The sequence below is a fragment of the Lonchura striata genome, chromosome 2 (genome assembly GCF_046129695.1).
Source record: "Lonchura striata isolate bLonStr1 chromosome 2, bLonStr1.mat, whole genome shotgun sequence".
Lineage (NCBI taxonomy): Eukaryota > Metazoa > Chordata > Aves > Passeriformes > Estrildidae > Lonchura > Lonchura striata.
Genome location: NC_134604.1, coordinates 106,595,559 through 106,621,882, shown reverse-complemented (window position 1 = coordinate 106,621,882; position 26,324 = coordinate 106,595,559). Strand labels below are relative to the sequence as shown.

Genomic DNA, 26,324 nt, shown 5'->3' with positions numbered 1-26,324 from the left:
ATTTTTATGTACTTTAATAATGCCAATTTTAAAAATATAAATTGTCTGGACAATGAGAAATAAATATATATTTGTAATACAGTTGTATCCTGCAGAGTTACCTCTGATGTACATCAAACTCAATCCTAAGTACTTTACTACTTGAATGACAATAGATAAGTAAAGTAGTTGGAGAAGGTTTCTTACTCTGTACCAAAGATGTTGCTAGCCCACCTTAAAACTTCCCCTAATGCTACGCTAATCATTGCTGTGAAAGGTATCCAGTTAAGGACATTTGGAACAGCAGTAGGTGAACAAGGGCAATCTACTCACGATTCAGTGCAGCTAACATTGCACTTAAAATATCAAATAAAACCAATTCAATTAAGAACACACCAAGTAGACAGATTCTGTATTCCCTTCTTTCAAAGTTGTTCTTCTGAAGAAAATTGCGACAAATTTCCATTGGGGACTATCTGCGATGCTCAGTTAGTGCTGGGTCTTGTTCTCAAATGCCATAAATCATTTCCTCTTCCCCACTTTATCTCTAGCACTCCCATTTCAGGCAGCAAGAAACCCCCATGAGAAATCTTAGTGCTCCAACACCCCAGGAGAAAATGTGGAGCTTTATTCACTATTCATTATTTCTTTGTGTATTTGTGTGCTTCTTTGTCTGAAAGTAAAAGTACTTTTGTGCAAATGTGGCTGCATATAAAGTACATGTGCGCTCATTCATGTAAGTGTTGAAATTATTATCATTATTTTTATTCCATTTAATGACCTTGATTCAACCACTGTTCTCTGCAAATGAATCTGACCTTGTGGAGATGCAGCATGCAAACATCTTGGGGAAGGGCAGCCAGCACACAAAGGCTGCATTGAGTGTGTGGGCAGGCAGGAATGCTGGTACCAGGCAGCTCTCGAAAGAATGTTCTTTTGGCAGAAACAGCCGTGCTAAAAATGAGGGGGAAAAAATGAATTCAAAATTTAGAGCTGGCCTGCAGTTACGAGGCGATAAGAAAAGTTGGCTGTTCAACATGAGCTGCCAGTTGCATATTCTAGGTCCTTGCTATTCTCAGGCCCTCCTACAGCCGTGGCCCCAACCAGTGTTTTGATACAGCACAAAGTGGCTGTTTATTGCTATTGACTGCTGAGGCCTGTGCTCCAAAATGCGTTCTGTCAACAGAATGTAAGTGAACTTGGCATTTTAAAGCCTGGCTGCTGCGGGCTCCTAGATTCCTTGGAATTGCCATGCAGCAGGACCAGTGTTGCAGTCCCCAGCTCAAACTGAAAATGTTGCACAGGAAGACGTATCATGTACAGGTCAGATTTACCTGAGATCCTGAGGATTTTGTGTTTCTTTGCTTTTCCCGCATCAGCGCAGTTAATATATTTTGTCCTTGCTTTGTTGCCTGTCAAAGGCTACTTCTTTAGCTTTCTAAATTTTGTTCAGTATGCTCCGTGTGGGAAAAAAGGTCATATTCAATGCAAATGGCCTTCATGTGAAAGGGAAACATGGCTTTGTATACAGGACTTGATATTGCTGTAAAAGGAGTAATCACAACCTGCGCTCTGCGTTGCACTGAGGATTTTTCCACTCTTTTGAAAAGCGATAATTTCTGTGGATTTTTAAAGAAATCAGATATATTGTTTTCTATTGCTTCTGTAGGAACTACAGGCAGAAATTGATGCTCACACTGACATCTTTCACAACCTGGATGAAAATGGGCAGAAAATCCTGAGATCCCTGGAAGGCTCTGAGGATGCAACCCTGCTGCAGAGACGCCTGGATAACATGAACCTCAGATGGAGTGAACTTAGGAAGAAATCTCTAAACATTAGGTAGGACCTGAACCTCAGCTAAAGCCTACCATTGGTGTATTAAATGGGATGCTATAATTTACAAGTAAAAAGGTTTAATTTTGTTTCTGTTAGCATTTTTTTGGTTGATTTTGAAATTATTTGTGCTGCTTTGGATGTTGGCTTAACTTTGTAAGAACAATTAGGTTTTTGGATGTGAAAATTATAGTAGAGGATTAGGGTTTTAGGCACATTATGAAGTTCTGTAATTACAGAAAGAAACAGTAACTGTAACAGTAAATGTGGGCTTTTTCTAGAATTGGGTATGACTTATCAGTGAGTCATGAAAGTGATTAAATAGCCAATATTTATGATAAGCTTCATTTTATAGACTGCTATTTCCAGTGCAAAACTAAAAATATCCGCACAAATGAGAAGATAAATTATTTAAGATTTTAACTGTTGTCAGAAGAGTGGGCAGAAATGCTAAATAAAATCTAGGGGCAAAGAAATCCATAGGTAGTATCATGAGGAAACACTTTTGTTTGCAAGGAGAAATATAATAAATGGTAACATTACAAATTATCGAGTGGTAATTCAGGCTTCAATGGACTGAAGGTTTCATTTCAAAAGAAATTGTCCTGGAAACTTTTCTCCAGAAATACGGCTTTTGCAATAGGCAACCCAACTCAGTTGCACTCAGTCTTGGGCATTTTTTCATTTTCTCACTTGCTGTATGTTGGTGATAGTTCAGAGGGCAGCAAAAGACAGAAGTGTTTTCCAAAGTAATGTATGAAATATTAGCTTTTTTCAGCTCAGGTCCTGAGGGAGGTCAGGCTGTGTAATGACAAAAACCATCTTCGTATCATCAATCATTAAAAATAAATGAAGGCTGTGATGTTGAAATTATATTCGTAACAAAAAAAAAAAGAGACATATTCCTTCTTTTTTTTTTCCTTCTGAGGAGCAGAAGAAGTGGAATAAAACCCTTCAAAGTGTCCAAGATTTTTTTTGTTCACATGCATTTTACCCATGAACATGCTCAAATACAGTGACTTTTGAAATAAAAATAGTCAGTTGTCCAAATATCAGTAATTAAATGTATGGGACTTCCTGGCCTGCAATTTTTGCAGTTTAATGTATTGTTGTCATTTACTGAGTCAGAACCAGTAAGCCTCAGTTATATCACAGTGGCTTCCTGCATTGCACATTCAAAGCAACAAACCTTCCCTCTAAAATCTGTGCTTCCAATCAAAGGCTTAAGGTCTTCAATAACTTATTGATTAGGATAAGATCCTACATTCAGTTTAAGTGTTGGTGACCACCAGACTAAATGAAAAGGCTCTTCCCAGTCTGCCTATTTGGAGCTCTTTCTATCCATAGCACTGAATGGAATAGATTTCCTCATAACTAGCAATAACTAACTTACACAAAAGAGGGATTAGAGAAGACATGAAATGTTCTCCAGACATCAGTCCCAGAAGTTTCTTTATTTTGTGTAATTTTTAGTCTGCTGAAACAGAAGAACCATTGCATTGATCAACTTTGGTGGGCATTCTTTTCTAAATGCATTAAATTAAATATATGGTAGATATTAAAGAGAAACCAAGCTCTTTCCATTCCTCCCTTTCTTTCATATGCTATGTCAGCACCATTAACCCTAATAAACACTTTATTTCTTATAAATATTTTTTAACTGTTTTATTATTATCTCTTTTGTCTCCACATCTTGGACACAGTCATAAATACATGTATGTATGCATATAATGTACACTGGTGTGTGCATGCATAAGCCTATATTCCTGAAGATGAAGGAAGAGCAGAACAAGACAGGTGCTGGAGAAAAAAAAATCACCCAATTGAGGAAGGTCAGAGCACAGCAGCAATAACAAAAACAACAAAACCCCTGCATTTTTCCCTGTAAAACCAGGGGAAGCAGAGAAGAAGTGTTTGCTTCTATTTGCTGCCCTTCTCCAGAAGAGGTGGAAGCTTGCTTATGCCACAATAAACATGAGACCAGGCAATTAGCCCCAATCAGAAACTTGGCTCCTTGGCTGCATCCTGTCCTAAAATCCTGTGGTCCTTGCTCTGGTTGTTTTCTCCTGCAGCTCTCCATAAATATCCCATTTTCTCTCCCCCTTGCTCTTTTCAGAGGTATCATAGAATGAAAGAATGGTTTGGGTTGGCAGACACTGTTAAGATCATCTGGTGCCAAGCCCCTGCCATGGGCTTGGTTGCTCAAAGCTACATCCAGATTGGCCTTGAGCCCATTCCAGGGATGGGGCACCCACAAATTCTCTGGAAAATTTGTTTGAGTGCCTCACCACCCTAATTGTAAATAATTTATAATATATAAATATATATATATATAATCTAAATTCTTTAGCTTGCAGGGCCCTCTCCAGACTTCACTGTCTGCAGGACTGGCCCCTCCCTGCTGTGAAGCAGTTTTGCCCCAGCTCCCAGATGCCCTGTGAGAGAATAGATCAAAAGGCCTGGTCTATGAGTATCTTTCACATGTAGGATCTATGTGTGTCCTTCACATGTGTGTCCTTTTCTCATTTAAGCCTGAAAAAAGATTTTTTTTTTTTCCAGTAGCTCACATAGTTTGAGAGCAGCTGAATTTTCTGTCAGTGTGTGACTGATCTACCCCTTTCCTTTCTCTTTCCTTGCCACTTTACCTGATGTAAGAGGTTGGAAAGAAGACAGGATTCACAGAGCATTTCAGAGAAGTGCAACTGTCCCTACTTTCATCAATTCATCATTTCCATATCCAAACTAAGTAATAAGGTTTGCAAAAATGCTGAGTCCATATTTTTCACATTTCTTTATAGAACACTATATATAAGGTATGGGAGTAGAATTCTTAGTGTCAGAAGAAAATGATTTTATGTGCAATCACTGTAGAAGAAGATGAATGTTATATGGATAAAGCTAGAACTTAAACAGAAATGTATGAAATAAAAGAAAAATTGTCTTTATTTCCCAGCACATTTTTTCACTTTACTGTTAAGTAATACTCCTTTGGTTTGAGTTACTAAGAGGATTTCTTATGTTACTTGGAAGTGAATAAGGATTTTTTTTCCAAAACAGAAAGAAAAAAACAGCATATTCTTAAGTCCAGAAAGACAAAATTTTAGTGGTGTTTATCTACAGTACAGAGAAAATTAAATATTTTGTCAGTCCACCCACAGAAAACAGTTGCTGAAATTTAGAAGCTCAATACTTGATCCCAAAAAAACGTATTTATGTATATACAGAGGAAATTTTTAGAAAATGTCCTTATGATGGAGACGTTTTTTGCATTAAATTATATTTTTTCTTTTAATTTTCCCAGTGTTTCAAATAGTTTCATTCACACCTCTGTTTAAATGGCATTGACATTTGGCTAGATAGCATATGAGTATTCTATTGGCTTTAACAATTTCCTCATGACTTTTTTTTAAAGAATGGCATTGTATCTCTTATTTTAAAAAATTAAAAGAATGAATCTTGTGTAAGTTGAATGGTTTGTGTGGTGGTTTAGAGAAATGCTTGGTCTTCACTGAGTTGGGAAACTGCTCTGTACATTTCAGGTAAATAATGTCCTAGTAATGACTACATTTCTCATGCTAGTCCTGCATAATATTTATGCATTTCTAGTGAGACTGACAATTCAGCACAACCACTACTCACTGCTGCAGAGGGAAACTAAAAAGCAAAAAATGCCCAACCAATCAAAAGCAAAAAATCAAGAGATATGAAAAAAAGCCAGAACTGTGGAACAAAATTTAAATCAGTGTTGCCAGAATCTAATTCAAAGTTACTTAAGCTATTCAAAAATCATTAACTTATTGAAACACTGGGATCTTTCTCAGTAAATAAGTTTGTACATTTTGGTTTTTACTTCCACTGTGCCTGAATGTATCTTATATTTAACACATGTTTTCAGGTCCCATTTGGAAGCCAGTACTGACCAGTGGAAGAGATTACATCTCTCTCTTCAGGAACTTTTGGCATGGCTGCAGTTGAAGGAGGATGAATTAAAACAGCAAGCACCCATTGGTGGAGATCTTCCCACTGTGCAGAAACAGAATGATATTCATCAGGTATGTTGGTGGTTTGTTTTTTTTTAATTATTTTTTAGTCATGGTTTTTTCCTTTGCAGGTTAGTGCTGCATGACACAATCCTTGTTGGAAAGAATTCCAGCTATAACTTTCAAACACAGCAGAGAAAATCAGCCTTTTGGAGAAGGAAGTGTTAACAACCATGACCTTCAAAGACCTATCACAGGCAGATTTCATAGCCAGAACATGTAACCTAGCAATTTTTGGGGATTAAATAAGTAGTTCTGATTTCTTTCCTAAATCAGGCATTCCAACTTCATGTATACTTTTTGACACCTTATTTTGGATTTTGGGAACATTTGTGACAAGAGTAGCTGGTATCATCTCTATTGCACAACCCTGCACCAGGAAACTGTTGTGATAACTGTCTGTGGTTCATCAGGAAATTCTTATGGAAATTCTTATGAGGGACCATTCTAGACTGAGAGTGGTATAAAAAAACAACCTAAGTAGAGGACTTGTACAGGAAGTTGCTTCGTTTTTGGGGTTTTTTTAACCCACCAAATGAACAACCCCCAGAATAATACTTCAGAATAATTCTTCATGCAAAGATTCATGCTGATTTTTTGTTTTGGTGAGGGTATGCTTAAAGTATATCTTCTGTGTTTAATCAATTCACACCAGTCTGATGCTAACCCAATGTCTTCTTTCACCTGAACAGTCTTGAATTTCATATGTCTATTCAGGTCTGAATGAGAAATAATTCTAGTACCTCTGTTGTTCAATATACATTCAAGCTCTCCTCTCCTTTATCTCCATGTGTCTTTAATTAAAATAATGACATTGTAGGAGGTTTTTACTTCATGTTTGATGTCTGATTATGCTTCAGGGTGCTATCTGAAAAGTTATTTCAAACAAATGTAATTTTTATTGAAAAATTTAAATTATCAGTAAGTCAGCTTGATTTCATGAGAAAAGAATATTCCAAATCCAATGATCATCCTCTCAAAGCATTGTGCTGTATATATGTAACTTCCTTTGTGAAACTTGTCACAAAAGGTATTGTTTCTGAAGTTCCTAAACCTCTGATTTTATTGCTTAATGGAGAAATGTGGAATGGTACTTTAAAACAAAATAGGATCAGTGTTTATTCTGTACTTCAGGTAGCTGTATATAAATATTGCTCTAATATATTGTCCTTTCTCATGGGGAGGGACATATTTGAGAACAGATAGTGAGATCAAATTTGCAAAGTGAACCTGACATATCTTGTTGCTTTAAGACCCTGGGTTTGTGAAAAGCCAGGAGGTACAAGTCAGACTTGGCTTTTTCCATAGGCCCACAGGCATTTATCTGCAAATGATGTGAATTAATGTCAATGTGGTTTGTCAAGGACCTATCTTCACTGAATGATTGAGAAAGCAAAAGGGAAAGATGAACAAAAACGTATCTGTCTCTCAGTGGCAAATTTTTCTAAGATAGTATAATGCTTTTCTGCAAGGGGCATCTTCGTCACATTTCCTAGGTCTTCCCTCTGGAAATGTGATGTGTAGGATGTGTCTTTCTTGCAAAATTTTATGTGGGACTTAAAGCACCATCACAGAGACAGTAAGGTGAAAACTTCCATGACTTTACAGGGCAGCACCTTTCCTTTTTTCACCTTTCCCCTAAGAAAGTTAAGGCAAGAGCTATATATAACCATGAAAGTTAAGAGAAGCCTGAGGTGTGTTTTAGCCATAAAGTAGCAACTTCCATAAAACAGTATAAAAGCTATCCAGAATATCAGACTGGAAGAATCAATATAGATGTTGCTTCAACTCAGTGTGACATAAGCTCAAACTCTTTCTCCAAAAACAACTCTTGAGCCAAAACACAAGTTAGAGAGAGATTTCTATAGAATTGTTACAACAAAATGTTTCCATATTTGAAAACATTTTCTTCTAGACAGAAGATATATCTTTTCATCTAAAGAAATTGCTTCTTATAGTATTTTAATATTGTTTATTGCTTTATAAGTGGTTTAAGGGTTTCCAAGAATTCATCATAATATTGGCAAGTCTTCAGTGGTGAACTAAATGATGTCTCTGTCACACACCAAACAAATGAAGTATTTAGAATTTTAGGGATGAGAATTATCATATAAAAGTAAGATACCATAGGGGTAAAATGACTTCATAAAATAGATCTCAATTCTCTTTTTTAATTTCTCTGCCACTTTTGGGTACATAACACAGAGCTTTGGTCATCCTGTCTAGTATCAAAATTAGATTTTTTTTGTTCCTTTTATAAATACTTCTTTTTCCTTTTCCCATTCTCTAGCATTTCAGAAGTGTGAGTGTAGGTATGCTGATTCCCTGTGGAAAAAGAAAACAGAATAAGTGAAATTAATTTGCCTTTTCTGATCTTCAAATATCTCTGACAGAGAAGGGAAAAACAGTCAACATGGAAGTTGACTTTGGGTTGCTGTTGACAAAATCTATGTTTTCAATGTGTTGGTTGGTTGGTTGGTTGGTTGGTTAGTTGGTTGATTGGTTGATTGGTTGATTGGGTAGTTGGTTGGTTGGTTGGTTGGGGTTTTTTCCCCCTGGGCATTATGGACTTTGCCCCTCTAAAAGTTTCTTCTAAAGAAGCAGATATACAATGGCTATATCCAAATGAACAGCTTAGCTCATTTCTGAACATAAGAAAAATGTTTTCACAAGTGTACAATTATCTAGCTTAAAACTGGAGCCCAGTACAGGAAAGCTGATTTTGAGAGTTTGGGCCTTTGTTTAAGAGCAGAGCTCTTCTCTCAGGGTGTTGGATGTGAAACTAAACAGTAGTTGTGTGTTGATCTTGAGAAAAAGTATCTGCTGACTCTTCATTTTGTTCTCCTGAATGTCGCTTCTGAAAATTAGTTCTTCAGTAAACTAGAGAAGCATCTAGCAGATCTGCCCAATCTTTTAAATTACTAAAACTTCCAGTTTTGGTCTTTTTTCAAAAGTACAATGTTTGGTTTTCCTTCTGTGAATGATAGTTTTTTGTCAGGTAATGTCAGAACTGAACCCAGCTAAATTCTTCACTTGATAAGTGAATAAGCCTCATCAAGGGAACACTATTTAAATGAAGTTTAACTGATTCAATTTAGAAATAGCACAATTAATGCAACGTGATTTTATGCCTGAATCCTTTTTCTAAATAAATGTTGCAAGCTGATTTTATTTTTTGCCCTTAAAGGTAAAATTTAAAGAGGAGCAAACATATTTAACCTCACCATCATTCAGGAGATCATCTGGAATACCACAGAGATTCATAAAAGAGATGCAAATGAGTCAGTTCTTACCACTTGAGTGCTCCTAGCTGCCAAGATTGGCCTTAAAAATTTTAAGAGTAGGATTCAGAAGAAAATTTCAAATGCTTGAATCTATGCCAGAGGAGAGCTTGAACTCAACTGAAAACAGGGGTATCCATGCAGTTAAAATCATTGTTGTGTTATAACTGTGAGTGCTTTTTAGACAAGGAAATTTGGAATGTATCCCAAATACACCCACATAACTGCTATTTGTTTGAACTTATATATATAGTTGGTCATTTTTTTGATTTTTGGCATCTGAAGAAATTGTCTCTATTCCAAAGTTTTAGAATGTGTGGGGAGGAGTGGTGATGGTGGTGCTAATCAATGATAAAAAATAATCCTGTTCTTCGAAACATTATTTAATTATCTTACATTTTTCATTGTTTTACTAAGTATCAAAATATTGCTTTAGTGAAATTGAATTAACAACTGTGTGCATGTTACTGTTAATATAATTTAAGTAACTCAGGCAACATGCAGATAGCCTGCTCTGTCTTTCATTCTTTTAAGAGTTGCCTCATTTGCTGTGTAGTGATTTTATTAACAGCGTAAATAGCATTTATGAACGTAGAAAGTACTTATTAACAATTCCATGGAAACCCTTTCACATGAAACCTGTAGCATAATGGCCTAAGGAGTACAGCTCCTGCTTCAACACATTAACCAATTATGGGGCTATAGCTGAGATCTACTTTTAAAAATTAGTACAAATCCCATATTTTGAAAAGCATTCTGTTTAGCAAATGTGTTGAATTAATATAATTGTACTCTTTCTCTTTAAAATGCATTTAAAGAAAAAATTCCTAGTTTTTAAATAACAGAGATTAATGCTAGTTTTATTAATGCAGCTCCGTTTCTCATTATATTTTCATTTTTCAATTTAAACAATCATTGTTTCTTCATTTAAAGAGATTTAAGGACACTCATGAGGTGGTAGAGGTCTGAGATAAGCTGATCAATATATGCATTATTAAAATGGTCGATGGAATGCCATTACTGCTGTAGTGTTGATGACAAATAGACATGCTTAAATAAAGTAGTTTACTTACTTTTTTGTCAGGTCATGCATTATGCGGATTCGATTTCCTCTACAGTCACCATGAAGTGTGGAAGAACTTAAGGAATTCAATGAAATTAGCCTGCAATCATTATTTGTACATTAGACATTCATTTAGGCTAATTCTGCTTTCAGTGATGGCCTAGTTATTATAAAGATGTATTTGTCAGGGCTCTAGATATATAAATTCCCCTTTTTTTCCTCCAAAAAAAGATAAAATGTTGCTATTTATGATTTTTACTGGTACTGTATACATATCTCATAACAAAACTTTAATCCAAAAAGCAGCTTTATCTTCATACAGTAAGAACTTTTTTTTTTTTTTTTTGTGGGGTAGCTTGTAATGAGCATTCATTATTTTTAATGCTGTTCTGTGCTACTGCTTCAGCCTCATGTTTTTTTAATCCTCTCCTTTTCAAATTTCTTTAATTGAAACATATTTTAACTTGGTAGAAATCTGCAGATCAAAACTAGGGAAGGAGATGAGAACTGTAAATACTGTGTATTATCCTATAACTCATGATTTTCAGACTATAATTGCCTCCACCAGCTCAAACATTCAGACCAGAAAAGTTGGGGGGAAAAAAGTTTGACACATTAGCTCATTGTTCCTTTATTAATACAGAAGGCACCTTTTCTGTTTGTGCCAAAATACAAAATGTACAAAGTCAGAAGTTCCTATTAGCATTTCTCTGTTGTTTTGAGGAAGATACAATGATTCCTGCCCACAGGCTTTATGGGATTCATTGCACATATGTTCTCCTTCTGTGGCACAAGAGTTACAGGAGGACTGTGGCTTTAAACCTCTTCTAGAAAGATAATGCCACTTGGTGTATTTGATTGCTGTAGTTTTCTGCAAAAACAGTCCAAACTGAAAGTAGCTATTTTTTTTTTTTTTTTGTCCTTCTACTGATATGCACATGTTCATAGCCAGGGGTGACCTGTCTACAGCAGCAGCAACAGTCCTTACAGAAGGACTACTCATTCCCAAATGTTCAGAGATGTTCCTGGCTTTTAACTGTTCTCCACATCAGTGTATTTCTGTGTTCCCCTGGAATATTGGTGACTCCTTCCTTCTGTTGGTGTGTGTTTGCAGAACAAACCTTTGTGCAAGTGCTTCCTTATTGACTGGTTTGGGGCACAGACATTTCTGAGAAATAATACATCTTGGGACACATTTTTAAAGCATATTATATCTTTAAGCTGTTATACCATTTAATGTTTAAAAAATACTGGTTTAAGTGCGTTTGACTGTTGATGTTACTTTAACTGTGCTGGATTTTAAGTTATGCTTCCTACTGCCTTACTTGACCTACAGACCTGCCACACCATTCTAGTGGCACTGAATGATGTGAGATGAACACAAAAGCTAATTAAAGGAAATTTTCCTCATTTGGAAGCATGAAAAAGGCTTATTCTATTTCCTCTGATGCACTTCATGCAAGAGTCAAGTATGAAGTATAAGAATTATAAACCTAAAAATGTCTAAGTTAGACATTTTTCTTCAACCCTGTAGTAACTCCACTCCTTTTTTATGCAAAAAAAATATATCCAGTAGTAGTTTACTTGCTAAGATACAGTGCACTTCTTTATTTGTGAAAATTGGTACGTTTTTGAAGGTTAATATGATTGTTTAAAACATTTAGCTCAGGTATTAATCAAATTGGAAATACTTTTGTTATAACAGATAGACTGTGAAAAGATTCCAGTCCTATTATTGACGTTGACACAAAATGAAGATTTTTTGCTTTGTTATTTCCTTCAATAAAGCAGACTTTGCTTAAGGGTTTTCCCAAGAGGTACAAACCATATGGTCAGTTCTTGACCATTTAATAAAAAGTGTATTTAAATATTTATAGTAGAATAATGTAGTTTTTTCATGAAGTTTACTTTTCTGAAATGTGTTAAGAACATTTTACCTTGGAGTTCTCATATTATAAACTGTACATGTTCCCACTATTAGTTCTGATAGATATTTCCTGTACAGATTGTCACACATCAAATATAATTCAAAGTGTAATTAACTTTTTAATACTGAATTTATAATCCTTCGTTAGTTGACATAGAAATACAAATTTTGTTTAATAATTAATTTAACTGAATTGATGTATTTATTATGTTACAAACTTATATAATGCTGGTGTTGTAAAGAGAATTTTCTAATTCCCACAGTAAAATATCTGTTTCCTAGCCATGGCATATGGTTCTCCTTTTTGCAATATTGTGTTTTATGTTGCACTTTACTATTAAATTACCTGTATATTTTACCTCTGTGCTGCTTGAAGCTGTATGTATTCAACAATGCTTCATAAATACAGAAGAAAACATGGAAGTAAAAGAGTGGTAAGGACCATTTAGATAAAATTAACTGCAACATGCAGAAGAACCAATGCATCATGCAACATACAATTATCTGCATTTTTGTGTGGTGTCCATTTGGAATCAGTTTAATAGACTCTTATATTCTCATTAACAAAAATAGAGAAATTAATAAATACTGAGATATGTGTACTTTCAGTGACCTACCAAAGATTATAATACTAATCTTGTGTAACTTACTCATGGTCCTTGAAAAGCAGTGTGTAAAAGAGAGTAAAAGAGCAAAAGGAGCTGAAGAAAGAAAAATGCAGTATGCTGACAACATTTTTGAATACAATCTTTTGACAGCTCTTTTGAATACAATCTGATTTCACATTAAGCAAAAGCTGATTATTTTCATTTGTGTGTGTTTTATTGCTTCTTGTGATACACACGTGGAAACTTGATGGAATTTTGTTCTGACATTAGTATTCTGATTTGGTATTTCCTAATAGACCCACTTACAATAATTTTGTTTCTTAGACTTTCAAGAGGGAGCTAAAAACAAAAGAACCTGTTATCAGGAGTGCCCTTGAGACTGTGAGAATCTTCGTGGCTGAGCAGCCTGTGGAGGCAGTGGAGAAGGTCTGCCCAGAACCCAGAGGTAAGTGAAGCAAGAACAGGGTAATAACACATTGCTGGGAAGATCAGTGATGAGCAGCGATGATTAAATAAATCCTGCCAGCCGCTCTGAAAGCATTCCTTTTACACTCCTAGCTGAATGCCAGTATTCAGAATCTAAGCTAAAAATATAGATGAAAGCAAGCCTTAGCAATCCTTCTGAACACTGTGGTACTAAATAGACATGCATATTTATAAGCAGATTTTGAAACTGCCTTTAAACCTTCAGGACCTGTCTATAATTATAGCCTCATTTGAGGACTCAAAGCTGCAATTTAAGCTAAAATTCACCTTGTAGTCTCAGTACTACAGGAGATCCCAAATCCACCTAATTGCAGCAAAAGCTTCACAGTGATTAATAGTTATCTACATGCAGAAAAATTGTGCTGAATCAACTGATAAACTTGTAGCTACACTTTGCATGTTTCAAAATGCCTTTATGTACTTAAATGCATATTTTGCTGATTTTTATGGTGGCAGGATTTAAGTTTTTTTAAGATATTTTGAAACAAGAATACATCAATAAAACAAATTTCACAGGTGCCTTTGGTTATGAAGAGTTTCTTACTGAGATTTGAACCTATATGGATGGCAACTGTATTAGTTCTAAGACAGAATATGTCTTAAAAGCTTCTTCACTTTCACATTTAGATCTGTCACCTGAGGAAAGAGCCCACAACGTCACCAAACTTCTGCAAAGGCAAGCAGATGAGGTCAGAACTGAGTGGGATAAGCTGAATCTACAGTCTGCTGATTGGCAAAAGAAGATCGACGATGCTCTTGAAAGACTGCAGGGCCTTCAGGAGGCCATGGATGAGCTGGACCTGAAGCTACGCCAGGCTGAGGCTTTCAAGGGATCCTGGCAGCCAGTGGGGGATCTGCTCATTGACTCTCTGCAGGATCACTTGGAAAAAGTCAAGGTACCTGACATATATCAGTATTTCTGAGTATAAAATAATTCATTGAATGTATCCCCATATATGCAATTATCGTTTAGAGTGAGAAATTGATATCTTTGTACCACAGTGATTTATATTAAAAAGTGCATATAAATAGTTTTATGATTTCAGAAGTTAAAATGCAATGGGATCCTCATCGAGAATGTATATTGCTGACATCGGTAAAAGCACTATAGAAATGTGTAAAAATCCTCAGCACACTCAATGCCAACTCAGGAGATGCAGAATTGGCAGTTAAAGAATGAAAAATAAAATAGAGAGGAGAAGATATAAGTCTATTGAATTAATTTTTTGCTATACTCTATTTTCTTAAGTATGATGAATACGTAGTTGTTTCTATAATTTTAATGTAAAATTTATACAATTTGAAATATATTTCATTATGTTGGTATTTGATTCTGTCTTTTTTGATAAATGGGTTTCATAACTAAAGATTGTCTTTAAAAAAAGCAGCAATCCTGGAAAAATCGTCATTATTTTCTATAACTTAATGCTTATCTGCTTTTAAGGGTTGTTTCATAAAATCATTGCTTATCAAGAAACTTGGGAAGACTTGTCCTCTTTCAGCATGACTGCCATGGACAGACTTGATAAATAATACAGGATTCCTTCAGCCAGAGCACAATAGAGGCAGTTGCCATTTTGATAAGAACAAAGTGCCTCTGTTCCAGTCACATAAATGGGAATCATCAGTCATTTTGAAAGAGACCTGAGTTAACTGTTATTTTCTCTAGATGAACATTAGGATCTAAGAAAGAGGAAGTAGAATGACTAATGGCAAGAAAAATATTCCTCTAAAAATCTAATGTAGTTTATTAAAATGAAAGTCCTCAAGTTTTAATCACAGAGAAAATTTAATGAGAGCCCTGTGCAGATGCTGTACAAGCACAAATGAAATAGTAGCTGATGAACAGCTAGCTGCAAAATTTGTTTATCTTCATTTAAATTTGTAAATGAACAGAAGAAATATATTTATAAATTCTCAGGAAGTGCTATTACAACCATGGTTTGGTTTTGTTTTTTTTTAATTTTGAAGAAGATATCCTGGACAGAAGCACTGAATCTCTGATATTACTGGAAAACAAAGCAAGTCAAGTCACTTAATTCTAAAGCTATGAGCAGGAGTGTTGATTCTATAAGTATAGTTCTGAGTCCTGTTATGGTTTAAAAAATAAATAAATATATTCTAGATAACATAATTAATGCCTTAATAATTGATTCACTTACGGGTTAAATACTTTTATTTTGCAAATGTTTCAGTTAAAAGCTAAATTTGTTGAAGTTACAAAGCCTTCAGTTAAAAGTTATTAGTAAAAAGTATGTTTTTTTCTTTATAAACTATATTATCATCAAACATTACCCAATTGATACATTATCTATGTCTCATCCCTGCTCTGTGTTTCATGATGAGTATCATGAATGATATTAGAGTATGAGGCAAAGTACCTAATTTCTCTCTACACATCTTCTGATCAGATCTTCAAAACATTGGTCATATGTGATTGCATTTCTTACAAATCCTCCTCTTAATTTGGTTCACAATAGTTTTCCCAAACCTAACCCAATTTATAACTTCCTGGGGAATATGTTTAACTTAGTGCCATTTGTCACTGTCCTCTTTAGTTATAGTTGCTGGAGCAGCTAAGGTCATGGTATACCTTTGAGCTCACACTAAATAGTGGATTCTTATTTGATCGGTATTAATGCTGTATTTCTACTATTAGTAGGAGTAGTAGTACACATGCTTCATCTGTATTAATGTACAAATTTGTGTTCATCTCTGACTATAAGCACAAGAGATAGTTTCACCCATCTGCTCCAAAGGATGCAACCTAGACTAGAGACAATCTAGAACCAAATTATTCTTCAGACTTCTCTGTTGTCATCTGTTATTCTCCCTCTTTTCTTCTCTCCTATGAATGGTCTTATCTGCAGGCTGAAATGTAACTTACTTTCTTAGTAACATACACTCTTTCTGTCTCCTTTCCAAGCATATCTTTCTGTCCAGGAGCCATCACTTAACTGTCTTAAATTCATTTCAAGCCCAAGTGAATCTATTATTAGTCCCTTAATATCCATTGCCTGATCAATTTGATTGTAGCTCAGGTCATATTTTAGACATGGCCTATGACTTGTACTCCCCTCTGCAGCAAATTCAATGATGCTTTCTCCTTGCAATCACTAACAAAATGTTCTTTTCATCAGCATGCCTGGAATGCTTAGGGTCTCATGAGACCACCACTCAGATTTTATATTAAGATTTTGCTGCTATGCAATTGATATGCAATCATGCCTACCTCATCCATTTGGTATCTTATTCAATAAGACCCATTCCAGGAACTGATGGTAGAACCAATTTGTCTCTTTCTTCCCCAAATATTCTCCTTTGCCATCCAAAACTATGATAATGATTATGCTAGCAGCATGCAACAATCATTACATGTTGTGCTGATACCTCCTCACTGTTTTGTTGTCTCTGCAGACATCTGCTGAGAAATACTAACAGAAATTAGTACCCATAGGAAGTTTCAGGGTTTTATACTTTTCCAGTCTGTAAAATTAGGTTTCTTAAATTAAAAGCCATTGTTTTGAGATGTTGTGTACAGAATTTTGTGCCTGAGAAGCCAGTTTTAATGGTGTGGTTTATCTTTAGCTAAAGGCAGTTTGGTTGCTCTTGACATACTCAGGAGAGCATAATGCAAAGCACTTTTTTCTGCCAGGGATATTTTAACATATCATTAGCAGCAATATAACTGTTTCAGTTTTCTGTCATACCCAGCACTGTAAGGGAACTTCAGAGCCTCTAGACTCCATAACTACATTCTATTTTCTTTTTCTAACCTCCATAAAACAAAACAAAACAAAACAACCAAACAAAACCAAACCCAAAACTAACAAAAAACTCAACAAAAATAATGAAGAGAGGACAGTAGTGTCTGTCATTTCTTTAGTTCAAAATAGAAGTGCATATCTCTAGAACACCTTCCAAATAAAGGGCTATTAATGTAGAATCATGTAGACTTTTTTTCAATTAAGTTCAGTCTTCTATAGGATAATTAGTTCTTCCTCACTGTCACTAAAAGAGGGCACCTTGATTCAGTATAATGATTGATAACTGAAAAGCAGAACAGAATTTGGTGACATAAGTCTAGTATTTTTCTGCAAGGAATTTTCATGTAAGTCTTGGTCTTGCTACTTAAGAACTGCTGGTTGCTCTTTGCAGATTCATTTTTATAGTTTTGAATGAAGCAGTTACATGGACTTTGTGTATAGATTATGGACTTTATGTATTTAATGTAACAAGGATATTCATAAAGGCTGCAAGTATAACTTTAAATTCTTTTGTCAAAGCCTATTTACAACTTTAATACAATTTCTATTTGAATTCTATGCTGTTTATTTCAGACTTTCTTCAGCTTAATTGACAGTTGAAGCCAATTGTATGTCACTGACAAATGTTCACTGGAAAGTGTCAGCCTGAAATACATTTATTTGTAAAACAAATAGAGTTTGCACTAATTCATAAATCAGAAATGAACTGATCACTGATCTGCTCATCATCTACTCCAAAATTACTTTCTGTGTGCAGGGACTGGGGACAATCCTTTTGTTCCTAGTCAACTTTCCTCAAAATGAAAGTAAATTAAGACAACCCATTCAGATAATTAGCTAAGTTTGTGTTCATATTCAGCCATAGAAAGAAAGTAAATGCATTTGCAAAGATTAAAATTCCATATTATTACAATCATCTCAATACAAAACCAACAACCTCAATTTCAGGACACTGAAACTGAATGAGGGTAGGTCATTCATTTTAATAATAATAATAATAATAATAATAATAATAATAATAATAATAATAATAATAATAATAATAGTCTTATCTATTCTTCTGTGGACTCACTTTTGCACTGTTCAGCTACCGCTGTGCTGCAAAGGGATATTTCAATAAAGTGAACTCTTACAGTGGTGTTACGAGGGAACTGTGCTGACAACTGCCTAACATGGAGATTCTGACAGGAAAGTGAATTCTTGAATTTCTAATTTATGTTTTCATCCCAAAATTACTTTAAATGATTGGGTAATTGATAATTTTCTATCCTTCCCCCCAAAAAATAATGATTTTTATATGGAGCTATTAGGGATGACATAGAGGGAAATTAATGAATGACACCTAAAAGCAAGCCAATAGTCCCCATTCATCCCCTCCTAGCAATGGAGATGTGTACTGGAGATCAGTTTTAAATAGATCAATAGAATCTATGGAGGAAATAATTACTTGGAAGATGTATTAAATAATCAAAATTTCCAATCAGCTTGATATCAATAGCAGTGCCAGATCCTTGGTAAGCCAAATAGAGGTCAGACTGCAATGTGATGCCTATTCTCTTGTTAATTTTTGCTAACATAAAATTATGCTATGCACAAAATTAAGTTAGCAGAGCTCTTGCTGTCCAGTCTATAATGTAAAATGACATTACATACCTAGCAGCTTCTGAGATATTCCTTCATTCTCTTTCTTTACTGATACTTTCTACTATATCTACACTCCTTACCATTCTTAGTTTTAAAAACCACAAAAATGCTAAAGTATTTCATACACAGAGTTTTAAACTATGAACTATGATTTGATTATGTATTTTCAAACTGTTTGTACAATTAGAAGTTGACAGCATCCATTGGTTCGTTGTTGAATAGGAAACTATTTGCCTGCAGTGTAGGAGATGGAAGTGTTAATGCTTCCTTCAGACTATAACTAAAGTAATTACTGTTACAAATGGCTCTCAAGCTTACCATTTCATACACATCATTCTGTGATAGAATCATACAATAGTTATTTATGACATGTTCTTAAACTGCTTCAAAATGCATATACATTTTATTCAGTTTAATTTGAAGCCAGCTGTTACCACCAAGGGCTATAATCAATCTGGGTTAAGATGTTCTATTTCCTTAAGTGAGTCTCCTAATAAGTTCTGTGCTGGACTCTGGGACTTTTAAAACTATTACACGCAGAATAACCATTTCCTACTAATGAATCTTCCAGCTTTCCAAAACCCAAAAATCAGTTCCCTAGAAAATTAGAGGTGATCTTTCTAAACAGATTTTGTATTAGCAAAATATTTGTAATTTAGAGATTGTTCTAAGATTATATAAATGGAGATGGTCTAATGGCATACTACAGGACCTTTAGATTTTAAAAATAAATATGGTCAATAAAACCAGAATTTACGAAATATCAAATCTTCATCAACTGTTTTACTACTAATATAAACAAGACCAACATTAGAGTACATTAAAGAATAGTAAAAGCTATTTTAAAATAAACCAAAACCATACTGAAATTTGCTGGAGCACTTTGACATCCTACAGATGTCCTTATGACATATAATATTCCTGTGAATTTAAAACTTTGTAGAGTTTTCTATAATGAAAGAAATTCTTGAAGTCTGTTCAATTTGTTAATGGGTCAACTTTTGAAATGTTGTTATACATCAAAGACACTTCAACTAGCCATATTATTGAATTGATGACAGCCTGGTATGTTGTTTTTCCCTTTTTTAAATGCATTTTTATACAAAAGAGAATTTAGTAGGGTTGTTCGGTTGTCACTATTGAAGCCAAGTTTAATATGCTAAGGTTTTTCTTAAATATGAAATTTAGTTCAGAACTATGAACTATGAACTGTTTTGTCATGTAGTTGTACCAGATTTTAGCTCTTAGCTTCTTAGCTTGAAGGAGATGAAAGTTACTCCGTTGTGTCCTGTGGTCTCCCAATCTCATTTAAACAGCTTATGAATTAATTTATTTTCTTACGCAAAAAGAAATATGTTCAAAAGTGGTTGTTTAGTATATCATAATCAGGTAGTTTCACTGATACAAATTTAATTTTAAAGTATAATCTGCCTTACGTTCTTTCTATGTAATCAGTCAGATAAGATTGGAGATTTCATTATGGCAATAGCCTCAATCTAAATCATTTTAAATACCCTAAGCAAGCAATCATTCCCTCTGCTGACTTCTTTTGCAATGAGGTATATATTCCTTATTTCAGGTTTTGATGCTACCATTGTATCTATAGTTTTTTACAGAGACAAGATTACATAGTTTTTTTTCTCTATATCAAGCTACCTGCTTTAAGGAAGAATCCAAAATCTTGTTTTACATAGGAATAATAAGAATGATGATGAGTAAGCAGAGAAGTTAAATCCTCATCTTTTAAAATTACAACTGCTCTTCACCATACTAATTATTGGGAAACAGTAGCGTAATTGTCATACAGAAAAAGTAGCATTGCTCTGCTAACAAAGAAGAAACAAAAATGAGTGTTCTTTAATTAACTTTCTGAGGGATCACAGCTAGCGTAAGGAGCAGCTACTTGTAGACCACTTAACAAGTACATGGAAAGGAACTGTACTAATTTAACACAATTTCTATCAGATTTGTGTTAACTGTATTAACACAATTATTAAAAGAGAATATTGACTATTTTCTCTTTGATTTCTCTTTGATAATTGGGCTAAAAATATTGATAGCTTTTCCCTGACAACTAGTGCAGGAAAAATCTTGAGCTCTAAAAAGGGTGACCAGTCAAGGTGGAAATCTTTTCTACCTCCAACCCAGTTTGGTAGAAAATGCTATTATTAGATCAGCATGTTTCATTTAGAGCCAAATTTTTCCTTGTCTGAATTCACCCTGCTGATTTCAGTGGGAGTTCAACATGCACATCTGCAGGCAGATTTTGACTTTTTAAGTCTTGGCAATCTCTGATCTTGGTTTCTGATACCCTGCTGAGAGAACTGACTAATACTTGTATAAAGACTTGCCTGTCGTTTTATGCCTCTGAAGTTCAGAATTCAGGTCAGACCAGAACATTTTTAAGGGATTTCTCTTTATCAGTTTATCAGAGGGAAGAATGAGACTTGAGCTTTTAGAAGAAGAATTAAACATAAATTTTTAAACACCTAAGTGGCATGGTTATAGCATTTAGCATCACTTTTTGTTTCAAGTTTGCCATATAAATGCAGCATGCATAGATATTAATCTGATGGTGAAGTATTAACATTCCAAGACATGACATTAAATCAAAGATGCTCTTGAACTGTTTTTGTTCTGTTCAAAATCCTTCTTTTTTTTATGACCTGAAAATGTAAATATTTAGCCAGGAGGGAAAAAAAGTACAATGAGAGCAACGCATTTCTTACTATGGGACCAATTTATTCAGGCTTTGCTAAGTGAGTGTGGCACAGGGAGCTCTGTGGCTAAAGGGAGCAAAGCTAAATCTAAGGAGTATTTATAATATAACTCTGATCTCCTGTATATAGTCTGCTACTGGAACACTCCTGTGCAAGGAAAAGGGACATACCAGAAATTATTATATAACCAGACACAGGAGAGGAGGGAAAAGGGAAGAGTATCAGAAATTAATTTTAATGTTGTTTGTTTCTGTGATGAGGCAATTTTTTTCCATGAAAAAAAATCTGTCAGTACTGTGTTTCTAATGCAATATTTTCTTAAAACATTGACAAAATAAATTCTTGCGAACAATCAAGTGTGTAGATTCTGTAATGATATTGTTTCTATGACATGAGCAAGTCAATGAGCAAAGTTAAATCAATTTATCAAGCTCCTGTGCTGGTACCCAGCAATTGTCTAGGGACTGTTTGATGCAGGGAGTGCAATGAGTGTTAGATTGCCTGGAATGTTTATCAGGGACCCAGTGAGTTACACATTTCTCATTTTCATCTTTATAAATTTAAGGCCTAATAGAGTTTAATTTCAATTTTTTGGCAAAGGTTAGCCCATAATAAAACTTTATAATTGCTACTTAGCACTTTTATAGTGCTTCTCATGTTCCAGATAGTATGAGTTAATTTTCTCAGCTTTTTTTCTGAGATTGCAATAAAATTATAATCCTCAGTTTACAAATAGGGCAATTGAATCAGTGAAATTTGTCCAGACAGCAATGCCACACAAATTATTCTTATTTTCTTTATACTTAACCTGAAATTTGTTTTATTTTGGTTAGGTTTAGTTGTTCATTGGATTAAGAATGATCGTTTCATCAGCCACAGCAGGAGCCACAGTTGCCCATTTCCCAGAGCCACAGCTTTCTCCCCCTAAAGACGTGGCAGGGCAGCCATCTAGAAGGATTTCAGCCTGAATGCCTGGACAGGTGGGCACTACTCATGACAGTGCCCAGCCTGTGTCTGATGCTGTTTTAGAAACCCAAGATGTGTTTAATTTTTTATTTAACTGCCTCCTTTTCAACATTTCATTTTAATACTCTTTCTTCCTACATTAGCTTAAAAAGTAAATCGCTGTAATTTGCAGTTGCTAAAATCTACTGTTAGAACTGAATTTCTTCTCTGGGACTGTTGAAAGATGTTTTTATTAGATGTAAGAAGTCTAGGAATTTAAACCTCAAGTAGGCCCGTGTTGTTTAATGAGTGCAAGGTGCTGCACCTAGGCCAGGGCAAGCCCTGGTATCCATCCAGGCTGGGGATGAACACATCGAGAGCAGCCCTGCTGAGAAAGATTTGGGGTTGTTGGTGGGTGAGAGGCTGGACATGAGCTGGCCATAGGCACTCACAGCCCAGAAAGCCAAAAACATATCCTGGGCTGCAGCAAAAGCCCTGCAGGCAGCAGGTGAGGGAGGGGATTCTGCAATCTGCTCTGCCCTGCTCTGGTGAGACCCCACCTGCAGAGCTGCATCCAGCTCTGGAGTCCCTGCACAGGAGGGACAGGAGCTGTTGGAGTGAATCCAGAGGCTGCCAAGATGAATACAGGGATAGATCACACCTCCAATCACCACCCTTAGCACAGAAGAAAGGCTGAGAGACTTGGGATTGCTCAGCCTGGAAAAGAGAAGGCTTCAGGGTAACCTAATTATGGCCTCTCAGTAAAGATGGAGAGATGGAGAGAGACTATTTATAAGAGCATGTAGTGATGGGCCAAGGGGTAATGACTTCAGACTTAAAGAGAGTAGGTTTAGATTAGATGTTACTAAGAAATTCTTTACTGTGAAGGTGGTGAGACACGGGAACAGTTTACCTGGATAAGTTGAGGATGCCCCATCCCTGGAAGTGTTCAAGGCCAGGCTGGATGGAGCTCTGGGCAACCTGGTCTAGTGAAAGGTTCCCAGTCTATGGTGGAAGGGTTAAAAAGAGATAATCTTAAAGGTCCCTTCTGACCCAAGTCATTCTGTGGTTCTGTGCTGACCTGGTTTCACCCATGCCCACTCCATACACATCGTACAGTGGTGCTGAAAAGGTGGAGATGGGAATTTCAACATTAATTCAAGAGTTGGAACACAGAGCTTTCAATAAAACTGCAGGTCCATCTGACCTGCATTCTTCTGAATACTAGAGACTGAGTGGACTACAACAATTTCTTTCAGCATTAAGCACTATGAAAATCTTTATCTCCCTTCCTAGAGGTAATAATTATCAACTTTATGAGGCTAAACATTATGAAATACCTACTTAAAGACATGAGAGAAGAAAGCAAATATTTATTTTAAGATCTCTATTAGTTTTTGTTAGAAAAAATGAGGAACTTCTGAAGCTTGTCTGAATTGTTTAAAGTTGGTTGTGTCAGAAAACAATCTGTGTTTTAGTAATCTCCAAGCTAAGCTTTTATATGTATACATATTTTTCCTCCCGAGCTACAGGATCTGCCTGCTGATATCTGGAAGCTTGAGGTGTTTTGTAATATTATGGTACAGGTGTTGCAATCTTTCTGGATTACACTGCTTTCCTTTTTCTTTTTTTTTTTTTTTTGTCAGTGTGGTGGTTTTAAATAAACCCCACTGAAATTGTTCCCTTCCCCCTCACCCTCCTCTCCATACGGGGTAAACATAAACAGAGATTCTGAATTAAGGAGAATTTACTTGAAAAGCAACAATGAAATAAGAAAAACTAACAGGAACAGCAACAATATTAATAACAAAAGTATACAAAATACTATGTAAGTTACATACAAAAAAGGATATTCACTGGCCAAGGCCGTGCGTGGCCACTGAGATAAAAGGCAAAAATGACCCCGGACACTCAGTGGTGCCTTTTTCCCCCACCCCAGCCAACACCCCAGTTTCTTCCAGAGTTGAGGATCCCTGTTTCCACCCCTCAGCAATGACATGGGAAGTATGGAATACAGCCTAGCTCACCCCTGAGGCAGCAGCTCCAGCCCATGACCCCCAGCCCAGCCCCTGCCTGACCCTTCCCTGCCTCTCTCGTGACTGCAGTGAGAAACCAGCTCTGTCCTGGCCAAAACTGGGAGAGTCACTGGAATAGTACATTTGCCTTTAAAATGCCATGTTCCATTACAGCACAGTAGAGATTTGCTTTGTAGCAGTTGTTTTCTGAGGACAAGGAGTTTCTATAACCTGAAAGAGCTTTTGGTGATTAACACAGGTTATTATTCTGTTTGTATTATATTTCTGTTTGTATATCTAACATACACTGTGTACAAATTAACTAATATAAATAGATAATGTATTATTAGTGATTTAAAAACAATTTCACTGAGTCTACAGCCTAAGCATATATATTTTGCAAATGCTTTTAGCTTTAATACTGCTGACTGAAACCATACTAAAGAGAAACTTACCTTTGCTAAATTCCTTTTATGTTTCTTGTGACCTTGGTGTAGTCATTGTTAGACCGTCAGATCACACTTTGAAATCCTTCTAGTTACTTACAGCTCTGAGGTAATTCGTCTCTTGCTCACAAAGTAACTGAGTAACTGACTTTGATTATATGGAAAAATTGGTGTGGAGGTGTTTATAACACTTCAGCAGTCATGGGGTCTGTCATGACATGGTTAGAGTTGTTCTTGTAGAGTGAATTACAATCTAAATTTACCTATTTACTTTCCCCCCTCCATGGATGAGAACACAATTTCAGAATGGATGGCAAGGCAGTAGCATAGCTTGTATTTGTTCAGGAATCATAAAACTGTATATCAGCTGTTGATGTAAAATAAATAAATAAATAGATCAACAATTATAGTAACCTAGTGATCTGTGTTTCAGGATAAGTGCATCTATTTATTAGTGTGCTTCAGTTCATTAAATTAAACATACTAATAAATAAATGTTTTCTACTAGATATAACATTGCTATAAATAATAGTTTTTTCCCTTGAGAGTTCAGAAAAGAAGAAAATTAATACCTGGCATTAGTCCATTTTTTCATCTATTCAAATTTTAATAATCTTATTTTTAAAGAAATACTGAGTTAGTCTTCCAAATTGCAGGAAATAATTTTTGAAAAATGTAATGTTTTACTGATTTAGAAATAGAGAATTCAAAATGAGAGAGAACTTAAAGTGAATTTGATTTTCTTCCTCCCCTGATGTTTTTTGTTTGAACTATTTTTATCCCAGAAGAGGATTTATATTCTACTGTAGTGCACACTTGCTTGGATATTTCTGAGTTTATAAAAATATATAGGATGGAAAATTAAATCAGCTGAAATCCATTTTGTCTCAACACCGCCTGTCCCCAGGAGCACTACAATCAAATAAAAATACAGGGTGAGTTTAAAAGCGAGCTAAGTGTAGCATATTGAGCTAGAGGCTGACAAAACCAGGTTTCAATGAAATTTGAATCAGAGTGCACTAAACCCCCCAAAGAAGAAACTAAATCATTTTGAACGAAAAGGATGGAGACTGTTAAACTGTCCTGGGACGGTTCAACATTGTGTGGTTTTAAATATAAAATGAGAAGTGCTCTGGCCCATGAATGCTTCTCCACTTGGACACTAAGTGGGCTGAGGGGGAGAGCCCGAGTGAGCTGGGAACCTGCTGTGGCAGGTGTAGGGCAGCCACTCACCTTACTGTGCACATGGATCCTGCTCTGATTTAGCTGCAGCTGCTGCTTGTGTAAAACCTTCCCACAACAGAAATTCATCTGACACAGGAGAACTTTTCTCCCTAAGTCATCTCATATTTTCTTCACAGTGCCAGATGTTCTTTTCTGTCTCTTGCACAGGCTGTGAGAATTGAGGTTTAACATAAGCCAGTGCTAGCAGGAAACTCTTCTGTTTGAGGGAATTCTTCATGAAAATGTCAGGCTGGCATGAGGCCACAGCCTTGTGTAACTGCTGCTCACAAAGCAGGGAAACAAACTTTCTCTGTAGGCAGTGTTGGCCTTTTCTTGAAATCTG

At 35.6% G+C, this 26,324-nt stretch overlaps 1 protein-coding gene across 16 annotated transcripts in view; it reads left to right on the top strand.

The window, feature by feature from the left end:
* The window catches only part of DMD (dystrophin), a 1,151,138-nt gene that overhangs the window by 952,854 nt on the left and 171,960 nt on the right, over nucleotides 1-26,324 (top strand). For all 16 annotated transcript variants that reach the window (XM_077781657.1, XM_021553010.3, XM_021553014.3 and 13 more), the window contains 4 exons: nucleotides 1,649-1,821; nucleotides 5,711-5,867; nucleotides 13,059-13,179; nucleotides 13,848-14,116. In XM_077781657.1, the coding sequence (XP_077637783.1) occupies nucleotides 1,649-1,821; nucleotides 5,711-5,867; nucleotides 13,059-13,179; nucleotides 13,848-14,116 (720 nt within the window). The remainder of the gene's footprint in view (nucleotides 1-1,648; nucleotides 1,822-5,710; nucleotides 5,868-13,058; nucleotides 13,180-13,847; nucleotides 14,117-26,324) is intronic.